This window comes from Sphaerodactylus townsendi, linkage group LG04 (assembly GCF_021028975.2).
Source record: "Sphaerodactylus townsendi isolate TG3544 linkage group LG04, MPM_Stown_v2.3, whole genome shotgun sequence".
Classification (NCBI taxonomy): Eukaryota; Metazoa; Chordata; class Lepidosauria; order Squamata; family Sphaerodactylidae; genus Sphaerodactylus; species Sphaerodactylus townsendi.
Window position 1 is genome coordinate 28,029,201 of NC_059428.1, and position 24,092 is coordinate 28,053,292.

General features: G+C 43.1%; 1 protein-coding gene across 6 annotated transcripts in view; it reads left to right on the forward strand.

The window, feature by feature from the left end:
• The first annotated feature begins 891 nt into the window (after nt 1-891).
• Nucleotides 892-24,092, forward strand: part of ZMYM2 (zinc finger MYM-type containing 2) — a 77,283-nt gene continuing 54,082 nt past the window's right edge. Inside the window, exons 1-4 of one of the 6 annotated variants that reach the window (XM_048492602.1) lie at nt 894-1,054; nt 11,929-12,043; nt 18,736-19,228; nt 19,490-19,583. In XM_048492602.1, the coding sequence (XP_048348559.1) occupies nt 18,809-19,228; nt 19,490-19,583 (514 nt within the window). In that variant the 5' untranslated portion in view covers nt 894-1,054; nt 11,929-12,043; nt 18,736-18,808. Of the gene's footprint in view, nt 1,055-6,099; nt 6,119-11,928; nt 12,050-18,735; nt 19,584-24,092 lie in introns of those variants that run through there. The other 5 variants (XM_048492599.1, XM_048492598.1, XM_048492603.1 and 2 more) reach the window with 5 other exon arrangements.

Here is a 24,092-nt window from a genome sequence, read left to right on the forward strand (position 1 = left end):
TATTGCCCAAGGTGCCCTCCATGCCTTGCACCGATCCTGAGGCAGTGGGGTCTTAAAAACAGGCGCCTCAAAAAGCCCCATAAGTGGTCCCAAGTTCCCCGCAGCAGCTTCCGACAAAATGGAGGACGTCACCACCATTACCAACCATCACCACCACCACCAGGAGCCGTGCTGGGCTGGCTGGCTGCTGCCACAGCTTTGCTGCCTTTCCGAGTGGTTGGGGGCAGGGACAAAAGCATGCCCTCTGGGGATCCTTGCCCTTGAGGAGGAGATTGTGAGTTCTTCCCCCTTGCGGGTGGGGGTGATGCCATTATTCTGCCCCCGTCATGGAAATGGTTGCAGGTCCTCAGCCCCGCTGTGAGAACGGACATGGGTAAAGGACGTAGATTAAGTGTGCCCTGCCATTACTTTCTCCCTGACTGGGCTGGATGGGTTTGCACCCTTGCTCCCACCTAATGCTCTGGGAGCAATTATTGCCCAGAGGAACGGTGAAGGGGGGTGGTGGAAATAAGGAGTTAAACAACACCTCCTTCCATGGCAAATACCATAAAGGACATTTTTAGTTTTTATTATTTTATTTTTCTGCAAAAAAATAAGGAGCATAAACTTCTGCAGGAAAGAACTCTGCGGGAGTAACCACTGAATCCCCAAGTCCGCCCCTCCACCAGGGAAAAGGCAGAGGTGCTGTTGCTGGTGGGCAATGCAATTCGGGTTTTCTCTAACCCGACAGAACCAAAGAGGGCGGGACGGTGGGCGTGGGTGAGCGCCAGACTGACACAAACCCGGTCCAACCAGCGATGAGGAGTGCTGTGAGACGGGTCGATTTTCCAATGGGATTGATTCCTATCGAAGCCCGCCTCCTGGGACAGCCAATGGGAGGGCGGATGAGGCGGCCTGTTCCTAAGCTCGGCTGCTCGGGTCCTGCCCCTCTTCCTCCTCGCTAGCAGCAGCGCGTTAGCCCGGGACTGGACCGAGTTAGAGTTGAGGAAGCGCTGGAGAAGCCGCGCAGGCTGCGTGCGACGCGCGGGGGAAGCGGGCGACTTCCCCCTGATCGGTGAGGGGCGCAGGGGGGTGGCCGAGGGAGCCGAGCCGGGTCCTCCAGAGCGGGCTGAAGCCCAGCTGCCCTTCAGGGCGGGGATCAGAGCAGCGCAGCCGTGCCTGAGAGCAACCCGGGCTAAATACCCCGCTGCGTGTCTTTCCGCCGCTGCTTTCCCCCTCCCCCCCATCAGTCAGTATCGGGGGAGGCAATAAAAGGAGGGAGGGGCGATTGAAGAATGGGAAGGCGCAGGGCCGGGGGGGGGGTGAAAAATCCTAGAGGGGGGTGCCTTGGGGGTATCTGGCATGGGGGGTGGGAGAAAGAGTCCTTTTAGCCCTTTTTAGCACAGCTTTGTTTCTGCCCCCCTCGGGTGTGGGTTTGTTGGTTGCTGCGCGTTTTTGTGCATTCCCACCCCCCCACTCTGCGCCCAGCGCTGCGCCCCGCGTATCCCCCTCTTTTTCCTCCTCCGTGGCTCCCCTCCCGTATTGTTTGGCTGGGTCTCCCTTAATGGCGGCCGACTGGAGGCAGCAGTGCTGCTGATCGGCTGCAGGGGGCCGACTGGGGCAAATGGGCGGCCGGTCGCCAGGATCGGGCTTGCCACTGGGTGGTGGGGGGGGTCAGGTATGGAGGGGGGTGAGTCTTTATAGCCCCCGAGGTTTCCCCCCAAGGGGCTTCAATGAATCTTTGTGCATGTGAGGGGAAGCCTCTCTGCCCCCTCCTCCCCCCTCGGTGGGCCGCCCCCAGCCAAGGAGCCTCCCTCTGGCTGCCCTTGGGGGGGCCCCATCATCCCTCCTTTGTGGGGACGTGAGGAAGGAGTCAATGGCTTATGGGGGCAATTGGCTCTTACCCCGCAGGGTAGAGCGTACTCTTCCCCCCCCCCCCCCAAGTGGAGGGTCAGGTTGTTTTGCCCCTGGGGAAGGGCGTCTCCTGGAGGGGGAGAGGGGAAGGCGCTTTGAAAGGGCCCCCACCTCCCCCTCCCCAAGGCTCCAGGCCAGTTTGGTGCAGCCTTGGCAGAGAGAAGGAGTTCCATTGTGAGTGCTATTTATATATGTTTTTCTGCCTCGGTGAGACCTGCCTTGGGGAGGAGTAGGAGGAGGTGGAACACCCTTTCTTTATTAATATTTTTCTCCCTCCTGGCACGAGGGATGGGTGTAGGGGGTGAGGAGGAGGGGCTTCCAGTGTAGGAGGGGGGCTTGTGGGGTGCAGCAGCTGCTGCTCCTGCCCTGGAGCAAAACCTCGGTAATGGCCGGGAGGCGACTCCTCCCCCGCAGGGTGGGCTGTGCTGTGCTGCGCTGCAGACATCGCTCCTGCAATACCAACACCCGGAGGCAGACGACGGGCTCCTGCCGCTGCTCGCCTTTACCCGGTTTGCGGGGAGGGGGTATATTTCGAGCGCCCTCTAGAGGTCTGGAGCGTGCATTTCAGTGGCACATTTATCCAGATTTCAGTCGGATTCTCTTGCAACTCTGGTTCCTTACCTGACTTCTCCTGCAGGCGGGAGGGAGAAGATTGAAAACCATCTAGTCTTGTAGACGTAGCTTTCGCCTTTTGTGCGTTGGAATCATGCCTCTCTTTTTCTTGCTGTGAATTTCTTGCAGGAGGCATGCAGATGGGAAGTGAGCGTAGATGGATGTCATGTGAATTTTTTGGGGCCTCTTCTGTGTTAAAGGCAACGCTGCCTTGTCCTAGTTTTTCTAATTTCCTGGACTGATTGAGAAACCTGGTTTGTCACTGCTGTATTTGTCTCATCTGTATGATACCCTAAAGTTTATTGCACTTGTTTTTCCAGGGGCTAAGGCTGCAGGCTTAAACAGACTTTCTTGGGAGTAAGCCCCAGAAGACTTTGTAAGTAACTGTTCACATCAGCTGAGCAGCAAGGCCCAAGGAAAATAGCCACCTATTTTTGCATTCAGGGAAGATTGACGTTAACCCTTTTGCATCACTTTGAAGAGCTGGAATTAGTAAATTGCAAAGGTGCTTTGCAAAAAGTATTTTTAAAAGTCTTGTGGTCTTCAGCCTGTGAATCAAAACATTCAACTGAATTGTGGAAGGTCCAGATGCTTGAAGGTCCAGATGCTTGATTACAAGCTTCTACAGAACCAGTCATTCCCCCCCCCCCCCGCTCTGCTTTTTGGATCAACCATCTTCTAGTGTACATGCTTAGAGAGCTAGAGTGCCATGCCTCCTGTCTGTCTTGGCACACAAACTGTGAGAAGCAGCAGAATAGTGAGATAAGTGGAGACCACTCTTCCATGGCTTTTATCCTTACCTGCTTTCTCATGTTGGTAACAGAGCTGGGCTAGTGTTTCCGGGCCTTCTTGGTTAGTTGCTCCTGGCCTTGACATGAGAGGTACTGGCTCTGATTCTTTCTGTCCCACAATTATGCCAATGCTTGCAGTGGGTGCCATGGAGTGCGGGGTTGAAGAGGTGTTTCCGATTTGGAAAACTGGAAGACCACCATAAGGAGACCAAAGCCAATTAATAATTATCTGCAGTTAGTCTCCACTAGAGGTCACTGCAAGTATCTTTTGGACAAGTTTCAATAATCTTACATGAGATAAATACAGAGTCGGGATTGGAGGATTCGGTATCGCCACTCCTTTCACCATAATTCATTTAGGAAGGATACTACTAGCTAAGATGGGCATTTATTCATGTCAGTTAATTGCAATTGGTTTACTGCGAAGATGAATTGGAGTCTGATTCTCAAGAATTATTTTCTTTGGAACATATATAATATAAAGATATAGATTACAAACAAAACACTTAGTTCAGAGTTTTTGAAGGTGAGAGTAAATGTTTTCTCACAGAATCTTTCTTATGCAGAGCCAAGAATCCTGCATATAAAACTATTGTGCTTAAGTGTTTAATTAGTGAACATTTGTGGAAATCCGTGTAATATAAAATTGTAAGGCAAAAACGACTAAGATCTTCATTTGAGTTTTTAACTTTTATATTTTCTGACCTTCTCTATCAGCAGCATGGATAATAAAGAATGATTTGATAAAATGATTGCTAAGGTTTTCCCAGGCCGTATACAGATCTTTCGCCTTGAAAACCGCATGAGGTGGAACTTTACAGGCTTGCTGTGAGTCAGTTGTGACTCTACAGCATAATTTATCTTATTAAGAATGACAGAAGCCGAAGGTGACTGGAAAATGGCACATTGTAGAAGTCTAGAAGACAGTTTGGAAAGTTTCATGGAGGCTGTGACATATGCATTTAGTCTGCTCTGTGTTTTTTAAACCTGCTTACTTGGGAGTAAGTTAAACTGAGATCACCCGGACACACCTTACCAGATTCAGTTGCGATCTCAGTTTAACCTCCTCCCAAGTAAGCATGCTTTTTAAAAGTCTGACTGTGTTTAGGTCAGTTTGGTTATCTTGCTACATCATCATAACTGTCCTCTTCCCCCCAGGGTTTCAGCCAAGCTTGTAAAGAGGTATTTGTCTGAGGTGAGTTGAGAATCGGCTCAAAGTGATCTGGCCAGCAAATCTCTAGCCAGATACTGCAGTATTTCAAAAGGCCAGCAGATACTTAACACAGTGGTGAAGTTAGGCCAGTAAAAGTTTCTGCAAGCTGACTTTGTCTCACTTGCATGGCTGTCTTAAACAAATCTGTACTCCCTTTTTTTAGTTGTTTTATTTAGTAGTTGTACATTAAAAAAAATAAAAACAACAAAACAATTAAAAAAGTTTTACTCATCTATAAAAGCATTGTAATTCCTTTGAAATGAAATTCAGCGTGGTGTAGTGGTGGACTCTTATCTGGAGAACTAGGTTTTTTTCTTCACTCTTACACATGAAGCCTTCTGGATAACTGGACCAGTCGTAGTTCTTTCAGAGCTCTCTTAGTCCCATTTACCTCAGAAAATGTCTTTTGTGGGTAGGGGAAGGAAAGCGATTGAGCTGCCTTAGAGGTAGAGAAAAGAGGGGGTGTTAAAACTAACTGTTCTGCATTCCTGAAAGCATTGCATAGAGATGACAATTGGTGTGAAAAAGTGCCATCACACAGGTACTGCTATCCTGATTGTTGTGACTTACTGCCATCATGGGAATTGGTACAGCTGTGCAAAAGCCATGCCCCTCTTTGAGTATAAGCCAGTCCTTCTACGCAAAGACCCAAAGTTGCAAAAATCCTTGCATTTGTTCTATTTATGGATCTTTAGGATCCAAGCCATTGTTTCTTGTGATGTAACAGTTTGTGTTCCTTTGATTTTACTAGAGTTGTTTCTGTTAAAGTGTAGTGGGTTAGATTAATTTGGTTTAATAATTGTACAAGTGGCAGTTTGGCAGATTCTAACTTAATATTTCATCAGTTTAAAGATACCTAGTTTTTGTAATGGGGACAATTCCCTCTAGAAGTAATTTGCAAAGAAAAAGTTGGTGTAATATGATTAGGTGGATGAGGTACTGGATGCATAATTAGTTAAATACTGAAGATTATAGAACTCTGTATGTATGAGGAAGACTGCTTTATCTTTGTTTTTAGGACACATGTACAGTTAGAATTCACAGATCAGCATTAAAATGGCCACATAGACATCTCCATGTAAAAACTCTGTATCCAAACCATATTCCTAGATACCCTCTTGAGTGGGACCCTAAATCTTGTTTGGTCCACTTCATAGTTACAGCTCCTGAGAAATGAAATGAATTATTGTTCCCGCATAACTTTGCTTCATGGAGGTAGTCACATGATAGACTTGTTGAATATATTTAAAGTTAACATGTTTAAGGTAGTTGGTATTTTTTATCTAACGATGTACATTCTTTTCTTGAATGTAAAGTTCAGAGTGATATATTCTGCACTGTTCTTGTGTTCCACATTACTGGGTGCTTTTGACCTAATCCTAGAAATAGTTTGTCAGTGTTTTTTACATTGATGATTAGGGCTACAGTGATATATGATATAGCTAACAATCCACTGTTGGGTGGTTTGTTGATTTCAAGAAACACCTAGTTAAGATTGTCATTTTCACCAGCCAGTGACCAATGCCATCTACCCCACTGTCCATTGGACTTCAGAACTTGACCTCTACCTGCATCTCGGAGGGTTGGGGAGTGAGTGAGTCTGTTTTAGGTATGTTTTTAGGTATTTTTTAAGATACATTTTTGTTTTAGTTACTTTTAAGGAATGTTTATCTGTATATGATGCTGTTTTTATTGTAATGCGGAAAGCATGTACCCCCCCTGGGATGCATTTGGAGGATGGAATAGATGTCAACTAAATAAATAAATATATTGAGTTGCATCCAGACCAAATTTTCTGTAAGAGTAACAGAATTTTCCTTCCGTCCAGTGCAGTCTACTGACCTCCACAAAATGCCAATTTAGTCTGGATCCAACCAGTGGTGGGATTCAAATAATTTAACAACCGGTTGTTTACAAGCACCATTTTAACAACCAGTTCTGCCAAAGTGGTGCAAACCTTCTGGATCCAACCCATTTTAAAGTATTTTTACAAATGTCATTACCTTTGCTGCCTTGGGGACTTAGTTGGGTGGCAGTGCAGGGTTAAAATATGTTGAATATATATAAAAAAGTGGAAGTGTTGGAGTTTTGTTTTTGTGTCAATAATGTATTACACTTTACCAGTGAGATTTGTTACATATTATATTTTTAGCTAATTTTTCCTCCAAGAAGTTGTCCTCACAGCAGCTTCATGAGACGTTTTAGACTGGGTGAATAACTGATCCAAGATCACCCATGAACTTTGTGGTGCAGAACCCCTCACTACCCTGGCTCTTTGAACCTTTTTGCCTCTTGATGATATCAAGACTTGTTGGCTGTAAGAAAATGATACAGTTCAAGTATTGGTCTGAGAGCTAGTGCATTTCTTGACCTTGAGATAGCTATCCTAATAATAAAGAAATATTGAAGGAAAAATAAAAATTAGGAAGCAATCCTATGACACATCTGGGGTTAGGTCCATTGAACATAAGTGGCCTGAGTAAACTTTAGTCCTGAGCTGCTTAAATGCCACTTACTGCTTTTTACTAATCTCCTAGCCAATCATTCTAAACATAAATACAGGGTACATTCATTTTTTCTCTCACAATCCACCTCTAAGCAAGTTCAAAACAGTTCATGATGTTTCTGCTATTAAAAATTACACCCTGCATGCCCACATTAGGACATGGGGCCCAGATTTTGGATATGCGTATACACTTTATTACTGTTGTGCTGACTAACTCTGCTGGGAGAGGAAATAATAAGCAGCCCACACAGAAGTTTCTGTCTTTTTGCAGATGGCTGACCAGCTTGGGATGGAAAGTTGCTGGTATATGGTCTGCCTGGGTAGAACATTCATTCTTCAACCACCATTGTTTCCACTTACCTGAAAGCTGGGAGGCAGAACTTGAATTCATGGCTTGGCAAAGTATCCCAACTGTTCCAAGCCCAAGGGACACACAGATATATTGGTACGGGCAAGCGACTTAAATGCTCCCACTACCTCAAAGGTGCCATCCTCCTGACACCAAGCAAATTTGCTTCCTTGAGCGCCTGCTTGATGCTTGTCACCAGACTAGGCTGATTTTGTACAGAACATTACATATTTACCTCTTTCAAATCTGTATGAGTTGGGCTAGGTAACCTAAGTTTCCTGCTGATACCATGCTGTTCCAACAGCAGGGACTTGTGTGAGGCCAGGATGGAGAAAGGAGGCTAGGCACAGCTTTAGAGCTGCATTTATGGCAGGAATTTCTCCAGGTTTTGGGAGGGCCAATACTCATTTGCCTTTACCACCTGCACACTCTTTCCCTGACGACAATGGCCCTTGTGCGCACCTAGGAATGCAGCAGCCATTGCCACCAGAAGTGCCACTGTTTTGCACATCCACAGGCCCTTCCTTGATGACATTGGGCAGTTGGGAGCTTGGGTATAGGCAGGTGGTAGAGCAGTGGTTCTCAACCTGGGGGTCAAACGGCCCTTTCACAGGGGTCGCCTAAGACTCTGCATCAAGTGTTCTCCATCTGCAAAATGGATAAATGTTAGGGTTGGGTGTCACCACAACATGAGGAACTGTATTAAAGGGTCGCGGCATTAGGAAGGTTGAGAACCACTGTGGTAGAGTGTGGATAGGACACAGAAGCACTGGGCCTCACCTGAAGTAAAGGGACCGGGCAGTTGCCCCATCTGGGGATATACTGCTGCTGGCTCTGCTGTTCTGGAATTGTTGGCAGCCCAGCCCAGCTCATAGTCAAAAGCTACAAAATCCTGCTTGACCCGAGCTTAAGACTGCCAGACTTTATCCATGTTGCCATTTTATGTGGAAATATAACACCAATTGCTGATGTTGCTTTTAATGCAGTTTGTTTCCTCGTGTATGTTATTTTTTCCAGAAGAGATAGTTGACTGGCAAATGAAAATATGTGCTGACTTTTACGAAAACATAAAATAATTAGTTCAGACTGTATAGTGAATATAAAGACTGAAGATGCAGTGTGTCTGTTTCCCAGCGTGGTTGCAATCTCAATGTGCCTAGTGCAGTGACTGTGCAAGATGTAGCTTTTAAACAAAATAGAAAGGTGTTGTTAAAATCAGTTAAGGACCTAAAATAGCTTTAAGTGATTCTAGCAACTTGACAAGGTCCTAGACCCTGGTGCATCTTGCAGCCCGACACACTGGGGGTTGAGACATCTTTCCTCTGGCCTCAGGCAGGGTTCCTGAAGGCGGGCAAGCTCCTGAGAACCCTTCCCACAGTTGCAGGGCCCTGCAGCGGACCTAGGCTATGTGAGGTGATCCTTCCCTGCCCAATTCCCTAGCTCTTCCATCAGAGCCTTTAAGAGTTTCCTCCCCATCCTACCTCCCTTTTCCCACTTCCTCTAGGAGCCAAGGGTTGCTCACGAGGCCTGCAAGCAAGGCGTTTGAGTTTGCAAAGGGTCTTCTCAGGTCACTGGTGCAGACTGGGGCTGTGTCTGACCCATCTGGGGTTCGACCTGACTCTCCTCCCCAGGCTTCCCCCCGGGAGTTTGACCGCCTCGCCTGGCTCTGGTCTCTTCTCCCCCCACCCCCACTTCAGTGTCCCTTGCCCTACCAGGTTCCATGGTTCTCCCTCCCACTATGGGCCAGCTGCTGCTGAGACTGCAGTTCTTGCGGCTGGCTGCTCCAGGCCATGCTGTCCCCCTGGGACTCCTTTGGCTCTTTGCGGCTCTCTGCTGCCCAATGAGCATGTGCCATCCAGGTGATTTCTTGTCTGAAGGCTCCTCCCAGGGCTGTCAGGCTGTACTGGAGCCAGGGTGGGAGTCCAGTGCTGTGGTCCTCTTATTCCAAGCGACTTGGAATTTATAAATTGGCCCACTGTGGTTGTGGGTTTTAAGGCAGAGGCAAAGAACAAGTTTTCTTCCTGTATATAAGATGGGCAGAGAAGCTTATATAGTGTTTCTGACCTTGAGCTACTGTGTTCCCTAGCCACTTTGAAATTATGTATGTAAGGCCAGAATTCTATACTTCTGGTGATCACTTCCTTATAAAGATCTTGAAACAGCAGGCTTGGGTCTGATGCTTGTGTGAAGTGTAAGAGTGAGATAGAATGTCCTTATACTGTGGTTTAATAGCTATTGTGTTCTTGCAGCTACATTTTGTGTGTGTGTGTATTGTGGGGAGCGGGAATATTGTGGCGGCTAGCTGAATGCTGGCACATCTGATTACATCGATCTTTTTTTGCTTCTTTATCCTTTGTTTTGGAAGGCAGGGAGGCAAGCACCTACTTCTAAGGTGACACATAGATTTAGTAAATTCTATTGATTCATATTTGATTGCGTGTTTGCTACTTATGTAATCTTGATCACAGTCACAAGAGGAAGTTTAGTGCAGTTGTTTTTAAGATATTTTTCTAAGGGAAAGATATAGAAATATTTCATCAGTACTTTGAAATGCAACTTAACCATCTATATGAATCCTTTCAGTCCTCCACTAACCAACTTGAAGAATTCTTTCCTACAGTGATATAATTTGAAAGATGATCTGCCAGATTTTTTTTAAGCATAATTTTTGAGCTGTCTACATAGTGAATAGGCCCTTGCGGCTGTCATGGTTACTTTTCGAGCAACCCTACTTCTATAACATGGGATGGTTAGTTGATTCTTCAGATTGGAGAATATGGAGAAAATCAGTACCTAACTAAAGAAATATCTCTGACATCAAAGGGAGAATTTCTTAGAGAGATTATTGAAAGAAATAATAAACAACAAAACATCTCTGAGAGACTTTAAAAAATGTCTTAGGCCTCATTTAAACCTCTCTCTTCCCAGAAGTCAGCTAAATGTACATTAAACAATTGGCAAAATAAGAGATGTCTGGTAAATGTTGTTCTTGTACCTAGCCACCTTAGACAAGGGTGAAGCTGACTTCTAATTCTGGCATCAAAATGGACTAACACAAATCTACTTCTGATCAGTAAGTTTTTCAAAGTGCAGTAGAAGTTGGTGTTATATATAGAAGTTTGCTTTTACAGTGCAGACCAAAATAGTGATGAGAGAAGTCATTTCAATTACAGTATCGAATAACATAATTTCAGTTACTAAGAATGACTGTATTGAGCATAAAACTGGGTGGAATGCACTATGCATAGAGTCCATGTGACTATTGTTTGTTCAGTTGGAATTTTTCAATCCTTTGATATGGACTAATGAATGATGGCAGGGGCTGATGGGAATTGTAGTCCATGAACATCTGGAGAGCCATAGGTTGGCCACCCCTGGACTAGGATATAAAAAGTGAGAACAGTGAGATAGCTTTAAAAGGGGCTTGGACAGATTTATGGAGGAGAAGTCGATTTATGGCTACCAATCTTGATCCTCTTTGATCTGAGATTGCAAATGCCTTAACAGACCAGGTGCTCGGGAGCAACACCCGCAGAAGGCCATTGCTTTCACATCCTGCATGTGAGCTCCCAAAGGCACCTGGTGGGCCACTGCGAGTAGCAGAGAGCTGGACTAGATGGACTCTGGTCTGATCCAGCTGGCTTGTTCTTATGTTCTTAACAATAGTGGTGTCTTCCCTGCGTAATATTAAATATCTAAAGAAGAATATATACTGTATACATTTGCTTTATGCTATGAGGAATCGAATGGATTTTTTATCAGGACTGGATTGTATTATGAAATACAAACAGTCCTCTAGATCCTCTACTCGTAGTTGAAAATTTCCAAATCTTTATGTGGCTATTAAAGTGAAATAAACAAAATGCTTGGGAAATGGAAAAAAGAATGAATGGTTTAGAAGCTTTTTAAGTTTGTGGGAATCTTTCTATTGCACATCCTGGTTTAAAAAAATGCACATCTCTGGGGAATAGCAAGGGAAGCAGAACTAGTCACATAGCAGTATTACTAATTAATGTTAGTGTGCCGTATACTGTCCTTATTAGGCTCCTTAAGAACCTGATACCTGTTATGAGAAATAGTGCTGTGTAATGGTAAACAAATGTAGTCAGTAACAAGTTCCATTTGTTTCTTTTCGGGGGGGGGGGGGCTTTTTCCTGAGGCCTTTTAAAAATTCTCAACCAAAATAAATTAGAAAATTTGGACAGTGAAATGTTTTCTAAATGAGAGTCCACTCTTTTTAAAAAAATGTGTGGTGCTAAGAGCCTTATATAAATTTATACTGTTATTTAATTCCTGGGTATACTGTAGGCAAACGATCTCTGTTAGAGGATGCAGTCTTTTACAGCAGGTTCCTAACTGTTAGCACAGACTAGTAAGCCAAGCCTGTCAGCAAAATATACGTTAAATGGAGTCTTCTTATCTTGTACATGACAGCTTTTCCAGGTGGTGTGGAACTTTGGGAATTTTATATTACTGAGCTATGAAGCTACCTTAAGTTGCCTGTAGCTAAAGCAGTGTCTGTCTTTGAATAATACATTCTTAATATGGATTGAATCTTTTTCAGGTTACATAGTTTGAGCCAAAAGGCCCCAGTCTCTTTGGACAAGAGTTGCATTTCCATCACAGGCACAACTCTAGGATATCTTAAGTTTAACTGATTGCTGCAGTTTTCTGAATGGGTAAGTGTTTTGATTGGGAATATGTAATTCCTCCAACAAATACATTTAAAATGGTAAAATTAGTTGTATTGATCTCCACAATAATCTTTCCAAATTGTGTTAGTGGGTTAATTATGTAGCAGATGATATAATGCAAGTTGGAACAAAATCCTGTGTTGATTGTTGCTTAATTGTCTTAACTAGCTGCGGGAGGGAGGGATCTGGACTAGTTAAAATACTGATAGTCTGACTTTTATTTTGCAAAGTCTTCAAGGTGTTCTACTGTCCAGAATAATATGTAATGTGTATGGATTTATTCTAAAAATCAGCACTTCTCAAAGTAGTCTGTACAACAAACAAATTATCAGAAGCATCAAAATAACAATATTGATTATATTAGTGTTTACCAAGAGGTTGAGAAAAATGAGTTGATCCTTGGATCCATAGTTGAGACACACTTTGTCTGTAAGGCCCTAATTTTTAATAGTAAAACAGGATTCCTATTAAGTGTTCAGGAAAAGAACTGGAAATCACTGGCAAGGAGGTTACCATTGTTATAAATATGATGCAGTTGTGTTTAGAATATTTTAACAGTTGTGATTGCTTAGCCTTTTAAAAAAAGGAAATACACGACCATAATCAAGTCATGAAAAGGTAGACTCCTTTTTCCTAGTGCTTAGGCCTTTTTAGTTTAAAAAATATAAGTAAGGGGACAGTGTGGAGAGAGTGTGTGGAGATACCGTCACATCTTCCATAATAGTAAAACATGTGACTGTTGACTGAAGTTGCTTTACAATAAGATCAGGACCAACTAAGGGATGTAGTACATATTGATGATGGTTTTAATGGATTTATTACTAGTAGGTCCCATGTTGAAGAGACTTTCTCTTGTAGATTACTATTTTTAATGCTGCATGTTCTTATCTTTATTTTTCTAGTTCGAGAAGAGGTCCTGATTAGTGGGCATCTTGGTAACATTAGTCCTTGTGAAATGTTTTTTATGTTGGAATTTGATTGTGCACTAGCTGAGAAAAGTTAGACATTTGTAATATTTTATTAGTTACTGCTTTTTGCTCCTTTTAATTTTTAGACAATTTTATCAGGAACAAAATGCACTTGAAAAGATGCAACCCTGAAATTTCTCTGATGGTTTCTTTATTTACTTTTAATTAGTGAGGTAATAAAGACAAATCTTGGTGAAATTTGATAGTGAATTGGATAACTCCTACATTACATTTGACATAATTTATTTTGAAGAGTGAGAAATTTTATCCCAATGGGGAATTCAAACCAAGCAACAAATGGAAAAGGGAGAATTAGAGGAGACCATGGCATTTGTTTTAAAGAACAATTCTAGAAATGATTGCAAAGTTTCTTTCAGCTTTTTTGTTTTGTCTGTCCTGTGGTACATAAGCCAAGCCATTCTTTGAACAAATCTGGAATGTCTTCAATCAAATTCCATTGTACTAGAACTAACACCAGCAATGCAGAGTGCCTAAACTGTGGAAATGTGTCATTATAGAATATGATTGAATGAAATATCTCAAAAAATTAATTGATTCTGTGAGTTAGTCATCTTTAGCATTTGCCATTTGTGAAAACACTCACATTGATAAGAAAGACCGAGTATGAAGTGCAGGATGTTTTGCAAATTAAGTTGAAATTGCAAATTAACAGTATAGTGATTATTTTGAGAGCCACATCCTATTATGTTTCTTTGAAATGTTTGGCCCAAATCCGGCTTGGTGCTGTCAAATGAGAGAGTGACGTTACTCTGGAGAGAAAGTAGAATTTGAATGTGTGGTATTTCTTAAAGTCTGAGGTAGTTTTGGGGGCAAGCTTCTCAGAGAACAAAGGTATAACTATATTGATATTTTGCATGTTTCTAGCAGTTTGTTAGTCTGCTTAAAATTTCTAAAATAGACTTAATTGTTGAGGATGATTACTTGAGATAAAACTAAAATTTCACATGGATGGAGGAAAGTTAGTATTGCTTGTTGCAAATTCATCCATGTGAGAGAATAAGAGGTGTTTACAGCAGAGTCTTCTCAGTAAAATTTCCTAATGATATATGTTGGATCCTTCTGATAAGTTTGATCCTGTGACTTGGTTTCTGAGTTTTGCTTTAACAGACATTTTTCAGTGGAGAAAAATCTTAGTGCAAAGTCGACCTAGGATCTACTACATCAGTATCTCTTATCAACCAGTAGCCCTCTTGATGTGAAGAACTCTAGGAAAACATTAATTTTGAGTCAGTTTATCTTGGCCCATTATACTCTTATTAATCATCTAAATTAGGTCTGGTCACTGGAAGTTTTTTCCCCCATACGTAATTAGACCAGTCTCTAGAAAATAAGACACCTAGACATTAATGATTTGAAACCTATTTGAATTCCCTATTATAAAAAAAATTGCATCTCAGTTTTGTTTCAGTTAATTTTATGTCCAAAATGATTACTAACATTAATGAAGAGAAACAAAGATTCTTGAGTGATTGTCTACATTTATGGCTGTGTATGTTCAATCTCTTAACTGGCCTTTATTGCTTAATAACACAAGGTAGAGGTTTGCTAAATTAGGTAAATATATGAGTATTCCTGTTCTAGCTTCAAGGAACATGAGAAAATATAATTCACTGTTTATCCTGTAGGATTAAGACATTTATCCAGTGAATAAATTCAGAAGGAAAACTAAGTTTCTCTAGTACAGTGGTGCCTACTCCTTGTCTTGCAGAGAGTAACATTTGCAATATCATCAGTCTGAAATGCCACATGACTAGAGTGCCCCATGTACTACCCCACCAAACACACACAATGACATATAATTATTATATTAACTATATAATTATAACTAGAAGCTGCAAGGAAATATTGGGGGGGTACTAGAGAGGATTGGCCATTTACTCCCATTTCTGACCTGACTGACCCCTGCAGCTCAGGAAAGCTTAGCATCTTACTCATTCTTCAGTTTTTCCAGCTGTATTTGTTTCAGTGCCAGAACCGCTCACCAGCAATAATCTCCACAAGGGAACGACCTTGCCCATTTTCCTAGAACATGGGGTGGATACCACACTTGGTGAACAGTGCTCTGAAGAGTCACAGATGGAATGCCAAGCTGCCGTATGAGAGAGTATCACTGCTCTAGCATGTTGAATATAACATTCCAGTAAATCCTGTCAAAAGCTTTTTTGTTGTCAAACAAAAAGTTGAAAGAACTGTGTTCAGTACTCTTCTTTTAAAAATCAGAAAAAATGGAGGTCTACAATTGAAGAGGTCTACAGTTATACATTTCCAGTGAAGGATATAAATAATAAATAAATGAAGGATAAGACCTAAATACATTGACAACTCCTATTTGTCACCTAGCACCTGGTATTCCGAGGCATGCCACTTCTCAGTATGGCAGTTCTGTTTAGCTAGTGTAGCAAATAACTGTATCCTCCATTAATTTTTCTAAGCTTCTCTCAAAATTAGTGGCCATTGCTGCATCTTTTGTCAGCAAACTTCCTAAATAAACTAAGTATTGTGTGATGTGTTTTTCTATCTTGAATCTGTTGGTCAATTTCATAAGGTGATCCAAAGTTTTAGTTTTATGAAGATAATCACTCCACACTAGAATTAATTTTATAAACTTTTATCCTGACTTTAACTATTATCTTTTTCAATTGAAGTGACTTAAATGCTTTAGCTGTTCCCTATTGGGAAGGTATTTCAGCCCCATAACCATTTTAGGTGCCTTTTTGGCATCTTTTCCAAGGCTACAGAACAGTTTTTAAGGAAAAACAATCATTATTGTATATATTATTCTGAATGTAGCTGTGCCCTTGCCTACAATTTGCATTACTGAATCTCATTTGCTTTTTTGTTGCTCACCTTCCAAATTTAGAGAGAACTATACAAGTTTTTATACTCTCATTGAAGTTTTTCTTCTTACCCTGATTTCTTATGAATTAAATCTCCCCTGTTCAAGATAAAGATGACAGGAGATTTGTGAATTCACACCGCCATTTCCTGGACATCTTTGTTCTAGAATGCTCCATTGGGGCCCTGCTGCCTACCTAGTTCTGTCCCCAAGGCACTAAGACCCAAGCGGAGCATTCTAGAACAAGCGGAGCATTCTAGAAAGACGGCCCAGGAAATGGTAGATGAATTCACAAATCTCCTGTCATCTTTATCCTGAACAGGGTATCCACCCCAAAGTCTAGGAGACTGCTTCAACTCTGTGTTTTGCTCTGAGAATTTTTAAAAATGTACCATCTTATAGTAAAAAGGTCTCAAATTTTTAGAAAAGAACTTCTGGAGATCCTTTGGGTAAGCCCCTAGTGAATATCTCCCCCTACCTGTGTTGACCATTTGTAAGAACTTAAAATAATGAAGTAAGATTTTACTTTTGCAGAGGATGTGGTTATGGCTGCTTCTTAGTCGGTTTTCAGATTAGCTTAGAGAAGCTTGTTGATGATGTATGATGTATCTGTTTACATGTATGGAGCAGGGACATGATTTATACCACATTAGACCTTGTTCACATTACTAACTAGTAAACTGTATATTGCTCAGTCTTTGGACTGCAAGCCATTTTTTGTGCAAATTGTGTAGTGCTGATACTTTGGTTACACAACCCCCATTTCTCAATTGTGTACAATAAGTACATATAAGAAGACTGATTTTCCTGATTGCTGAAGTTCTTTGCGGAAGAAGATAAACAATGTGATATTTGAATTTTTGAGAACTCCTGAGTGTATGTTGTCTGGGCTATATTTTTATCCATGAACTTGAGAACTATATCTCCAGTGTGATGGTTAAGAGCAGATGAACTCTAATCTGAAGAACTGGGTTTGATTCCCCACTCCTCCACATGAGTGGTGGAATCTTATCTGGTGAATCACATTTGTTTCCCCACTCCTACATTCCTGTGAGGTGACCATGGGCTAGTCACAGTTCTCTCAGAACTCCCTCAAATCCACCTACCTCACATGGTGTCTGATGATGGGAGAGGAAGGGAAAAAAGTCTGTAAGCTTCTTTGAGTCTCCTTACAGGAGACAAAGGGGGGTTATAAATCCAAACTCCTCTTCTTCATCATCTCTTATCACTGTCATATGCCCTTCTAGGAAGATGTACCATCAGTCTCATTAATTTAACACTTTCTACAGTGAAGACAGATGTAAGAATTTATTTGGTTCCTCTGCAGTCTCACTTTCCTTCTCCAGCAAACCTTTATCTAATAGCCCCTTAGTTTTTACTGTTTAATATCTGTACCAAAATGTTTGTTAGCTTCTTTGCATATCTTATTGTCAACTCAGTTTGTTCTCCTTTTTGTTCTTTCATGGGCAAGATGTCTCCGTTTTAAGGGTATTTTTTGTCTTTATAAGCAACATTGACTTGGAGACTGGCATTCTGGCAGTCTGTAGCACTAGCATTCTGTTAGATATCTCAGCACCATTTCTGGTGTGCTTTTTGTTTATTTACCTAGCCCCACTTTCTCAGACTCAAGGAGGATTACAGAATATGAAACAGTGTGATTGGACAGCATAAAACAGCCAGAGAACAATATAATAATATTAGCATTATAGAATTAGAAAATGGTGTCAGCAACAAACTGCCCAAGGCAAGGTATACCATAAACAATGCAGAAAGTGGAATTACAAGGTATGCCTACAGTAATAATTGCAGTAGGCTGGAATCCTATTCCATTATAACAGGGCTACCTTGACTAATTCCCTTCTCAGGCAGTTCTAGTCCGTTTATAATAATGCCCTCCTGAACATTCCTGTTTTGCATTTTCTCTGGAACGGGACTGCAACCTGTGGCTCTCCAGATGTTCATGGACTACAATTCCTGATGGGAATTGTAGTCCATGAACATGGGCTGATGGGAATTGTAGTCCATGAACATCTGGAGAGCCGCAGGTTGCAGTCCCCTGCTCTGGAATGATAGAAATGTGGGATCTTTTCTGACCTCCGGGAGACCGTTCCACAGGATGGAAGCCACAGGACTGGGCATTATGACCTGTTGTCAAGGAGGCATTTTCAGAAGGCCTCGTTCAGATGAGCAAAGCTGTTTTGGCAGACCATAGCAGAGGAGGTGACCCTGCAAATATGGAGTCCAATTAAATGTTTTTTAGGCAATATTTTGAATTTAACCAGTAACTGATTGGTAATCATTTCAGAAGGGGTATAGCATGCATACTGCATCGCCTCAATAGCAACTGGGATGAAATGTTCTGCAGCTTGAATTTCATGTTTCTGACTTCAAGGGCAGACTCCTGTGAAGTCTATTACTGTAGTCTAGGCTTGAGTAACCATATCAATGCAAATACACTGTGCCCCTCTTCAGATTTCCTTTGTGTGCTGTGGTATCATCTGTGTACCCCAGGCTCTTTGGACAGTTGTCATTTCTTTAAGGAAAAATCTTTCAGGCAAATCTGCCCAAGCTTCTGAAATGTTGAGGTCCAGGGTTATCAGGCTGACCTGTGTCTTGACCAAAAAGAAGAATCCTCATGTAGATTTAGTAGAACAAAGGGATGGTCTTGATTGTGATATCACTTTGTTTTGAAAAAAAGACGAATAAACTAGCTAGGACAAATATAAGTATTTACTAGCTAAGAAAAGTATAAGTAGCTAGGAAAAGTATAAGTTTTTTAAAATGCTTTGTTTTGTGTTAACATACTTAGGAAAATTTATTGTACTAAAACAGGTTTCCTTCTTTTACAACAGTTTTTTTCTGGAAGGCCTGCAAGGTCTTTGAAAACAGTCCGAACACTCGTCTGGGTTACTGGGACCTATCACAATGGCAACTGGTCTGGCCAATGTAGGAAACTCTTTTGGAGGTCCATCTAATTCTATGGTTTCTAGACCTAAGTTCCCGAATACTTCTGTAGAAGATGATGACGATGTTGTGTTCATTGAACCTGTACAACCTCCTCAGACTGCTGCTCCATTAATACCAGATGCTAGAAATGTTCCTTTTAGTTCACCAACCAATGAAGAGCCTCGTGGAAATGACCCCAAAATAGCAGCTCCTTCAAAAGACTTGAGCTCTCAGAAGGGAAGTATAACTGAGACTATTATTATTGATGATGAAGAAGATATGGAAACAAACCAGGAGCTAGAGAAAAATGATTCCAGTTTCAGTGAACGAAGATTTCCAGAGAGTAAAAACAGAACCAATGAGATGGAATTTTCAACGCCCAGTTTTTCAAGAAGTAAGGTAAATGCAGGAATAGGTAATAGTGGTATAACCACAGAACCAGACTCTGACATTCAGATTGCTAATGTTACTACGTTAGAAAGAGGTATGAGCTCTGTGAGTGTTGGCCATTTAGAAAATACTGAAGGGCGTGACATGAACTTAATGATTACACATGTAACATCACTACAGAATACCAACTTGGGAGATGTATCTAACGGACTGCAGTCAAGTAATTTTGGTGTTAATATACAAACATACACCCCGTCTTTAACTTCACAGACCAAGACTGGTGTAGGACCTTTCAATCCTGGTAGGATGAGCGTAGCTGGAGATGTCTTTCAGAATGGAGAATCTGCGACTCATCACAACCCTGGTAGGTGCTATCTTAAGTATCCTGCTTATGAAACTCTGCTAATGTGGATTATGTTGTAGAGAGATTCTTAAAAGAAAAATCACTAAGGTATACCAATTCTCTGTCTTGAACTCATGAAGTTGCCTCCTATTGAATGAGACCCTTGGTTTATCAGAGTCCGCATTGTTTATTTAGACTGACAGTTGCTCTTTAGGATCTCACACTGAGGTCTTTCACATCAGCTGTGATCTGATCCTTCTGACTGGAGGTGCTGGAATTGAACCTGGGACCGTCTGCATACCATGGAGATGTTCTTCCACTGAATTGAAGCCCCTCCCCAAATCTTGAGAGTGTGGATGGATTGCAGTGCATCACCCCTGCTTTGATGCAGGGTGGGTGGGTGGGTTGTGGCCTTGCTTGTCTAAAATACAGTCGTTTAGTGGTCTACAGTGGGGGGGGGGGAGCTGGGTGAAATCGCTCATCTTCCCTTATTTTGGATTCCACTGACAGAAGAAGGGAGGTGTGTAATTTCACCCATTTCCCCGATCTGTGCATCTTTATCTCTGTGGAATTCCCATAGCATTCAACAATGTTTTTTTGGGGGGGTGGGGGTGGGTGGGGTGTCAGACAGTTGTTTTAGAAGGCTGGAAAGATGTGTATTTGCCAGCACATGGTGTTTGTGAATGGTAGAATACAACTTGCAGTCCTTAGACTCCAGTGTGTTTACAGGAAAACCTGTAGACGTTGTTAAAACGTCATCTTTATTTTATTAAAAATCCTTTGTTCCATGATCTGATCTCGTGCTCTGATCTGTATTAACAACTCTCAGAACTGGAGAGTCTTACCCCATGATCTAAAAGAGAAGGAATGGTACTATTTTTAGCAACAGCCCTGTTTGTTGCAAATTGTAGTCCTCTCCTGAAAGGTAGTAAGATTTACTTGTATACAAACTCATGCATATATACACAGTCCATACAATATGTTTTTCAAATATGTTTAGTAGTGGCTAATACCGTTTTTAAGATTAATATGAAGACACTTACCTGATGTAAATGATTTTTCCTCAGACTATTTGTCAACTCAAGGTCCACTATGGACTTATTTTGCATTTTACCCTCTTCTCTTCTCCTTTCCTTGTCATGGATATTCCATCCTCCTTTTCAGTCCTGGAGAAAAACATGGCTTGAAGTGACCTGTTTCAGTCTATAGTTGTCATCCAGTTTCAGGCTGTAACCTTGGTCAGAAGTTACTTTCAAACTGTTTTGGTATAAGTATGGCTCCTAAGTGTCATCATCAAACTGCTGTGTGTCTTCCAAAGTGAAGCAAGGAGGTAGGGATGGCCGCAGAAAAGACTTGCCCACAGGCCTCCACAATCCATGATTACCAAATTGAGCAGCGCCTGGTTACTATAGTGCAGGGGTGTCCAACTCTGGTGCCCCAGATGTTCATGGACTACAATTCCCATCAGTCCCTGCCAGCATGGTCAATTGGCATGCTGGCAGGGGCTGATGGAAATTGTAGTCCATGAACATTTGGGCCGCCAGAATTGGACACCCCTGCTGTATTGCTTGTTGAAGAACACTTAGCAGTGTTTGGTATGAAATAGGAAGGTCTGAATCAGGTCACCATGTGGAAACAAAAACAAAACTCTACTGTAAACATCAAAGTTGTAGTGAACTCTTTGCAATCTGTTTACAGTAGTATAATTCACTCTATCTTGGAATGTAACTGGGCTTTTTTAAAAATGAAAGTATAATTACCTGTTTGCTACAGAAAGATTTTATAGGCTGCATTGTGAAATACGACATAAGAAAAAAAACTTGTTAAAAATTTCTGTTCGTGAAGAAAAAACCTAATGTGAGGGAGCAAAGTTTCCAGAACTTAAACACTAGCAGGAAATATTGGCCAAACAACACTGGGTTGAAGAAAGAAAAGAGAGATCCTAAAATCTGCTGGTATGTGTTGTTTTGTTTAGTTGCTTGTTTTTTTCTTTTAATTTTTTCAGTTTAGTTTTGGTCTTTTGGTAATTGATTTGCCAGTTTGATTTGAATCAGGAAAAGTGCAGAGAGTTGGAGTGACAGCTGAGAAATTAGCTGGTGAGAAGTCAGATAGCCTGAAGAAATGAAAGATGATTTCAAGGAGTAAAATGGGAGAATACAAACTTCTACTGGATGTGGGAGGCATCTTGAATGGGTGTTTCCCAACCGGATCTCAGGGAGGCAGGACTTAACCAAAGTTGTCACTTCCTGTGGTCCGAGTGGGCGTCACCTTTCTTCCTCAGTAATTTTCCCTGCCTAACAGGGAGCGCAGCACTCTTTCGAGCTCCTGCTCACCTAAACCTTTTTTCTTCTCTACCTTTTGTCAGTCTTTATTCTTATCTTCGTTTGTCTTTGTCTGGGAGGGCTGGGCTACCTCGGGAACTTTCCTCCTTCCAAGGCACGGAAACTTCTTCCCCCTTTCCTCCCTCTGTCTTCTCAATGCGCATTGGAACGCCAGCCGCCCCTCTCGAGAGGGTTTTCAGAGTCCTCGGCCGGAGAGGACTAGAGCAGCCCACAAAGGCTCAAGCTCCACGCCGCTTCTGGAAGAGCGGCGACGGCAGATCAAAGAGCGCCAGCAGCTGGCTAGGCCGCTAAGATGGGACGCCGCCTAAAGGCGGGCGGGAAGAAAAGGCGCTAAAGATGGCGGCCCGGCGCCAGCGACCTCTGCTGGCAGCCAGAGCAAACCGCCAGACCTCACAGGCTGCGCAGAGGAGACCAGAAATGGCTCTCCCAGCAAGAGCGCCCGCAGCACCAGAGACTGAGGAAGACCTCAGAGCCTGCTGTTGGGCGCCCGGCATCAGCGACTCCGAGGAGAGGGCCGCCGGACGCCGAGCAGGAGGAGGAACCCGCGGATGGCAACAACGGGGCTTCCCAGCCCCACAGGCAAGAAAACCGTGACGCGGGGGAAGGGCAATCTCAGGCACCCACCTTACCAGGGGGTTGGCAACAGGCATCTGCCCAAGAGCTGGTAGATCTCTTCAAAAAGTCTATGAGGGAAGAGATCAAGTCCTACCATAGGCACTTCCATAGGAAGGACAGGTCCTCCTCATCTTCCCCCTCCCCCCCACCATCCAGGTCCTCAAGAGCCAGCACCCACAGCCGGGACCCACTCTCCTTCCCAGGAGAGAAGGGTTAGTGAAGGGGAATGCATAGAATCAGACCACTTCTCAGAACCTGAAGAGGCCACCCCTGAGGTGGGAGAAGTGGCTCCAAAATTTTTCAAAACAGAGGATATCTCCTTACTCATTTCAAAAGCAATCTCAGCGTTAGATTTGAAGGATTCTGAGGACGCAGTCGACCCCTCCTCATCCTCCACCTCCAAGCCCATTACATGCGTCCCTAAAGGGATAAGAATTTTTCCCAAGAGGGGAACCCGCCAAGGATTTTCTTCCCATTCCGGAATACTTTGAAAAACGTGCCAGGAAGGAGTGGGCCAACCCTTCCGCTAGCAAAAGTTTTCCATCTAGCTTCAAAAAGTTATACGCCTCTCCAGAGCGATATACCTGGCGCTTCTGAACTTCCTCCCCCTGATCAAGAACACTCACGTGCTGATCCGTACGGACAATGTATCAGCCAAAGCATATCTGAACAATCAGGGCGGCTCCAGGTCCTCCCTTCTCCACCAGGAAGCGACAAAGATCCTGCGCTGGTCGGAACTACATCTACTTTCAATCACAGCAGAACACATACAAGGCAGCCTCAACGTCTCAGCGGACTGGCTGAGCATGGCTAAACCATCAGGAGGCGAATGGCAACTCAACCCAGCCATTTTCCAGATGATCCGCGCAACACTTCTCGCCAGCCTCAACTGGACCTGTTCGCTTCCAAAACAACAGACAAATTCCAGCCTTCATGTCCAGATTCTACCATCCAGAAGCTGTAGGGATAGATGCTTGACGGAACCCTGGCCCCAAATCACTTCTGTATGCCTTTCGCCAACGACCAATCCCTTCCCAAGGTACTCCGAAAATCATCTGGAAAAAGCTTCCGTGATCCTGGTAGCACCATACATGGCCACACGGCGCCCGGCTGTCCTCCATTCTGGACCTCTCAGTAACTCCAGGGCTATCTCTCCCGACTTCGGACGCATGCTGATGCAAGGCCCCATCTACCACCCCAAAACCTCAGTGGTTCAAACTGACCGCATGGGTTGTTGAGCGGAGACTGCTAACAGAGAAGGGCTACTCCGTCCAGGTGGCCAACACACTCTTAGCATCAGCGTCGCAGCTCCACAAATAGGATCTACAACTCCTCATGGAAGATCTTCACCAGATGGTGCAGAAGGAAGGGCATCAATCCTGAAAACCCAGCATTCCCCAAATCCTCTGTTTTTTTACAGGAGGGGTTCGAGCAAGGCCCACGGTTACCACCCTCATGGAGACAGGTCGGCCCTAACCACCGCTATTGAGTCCGGGGTGCCTCTTAGCCCGATTTCCAACGTCATACGTTTTCTAAAGGGAGGACCCAACTCCAACCACCTACAGTACACCGC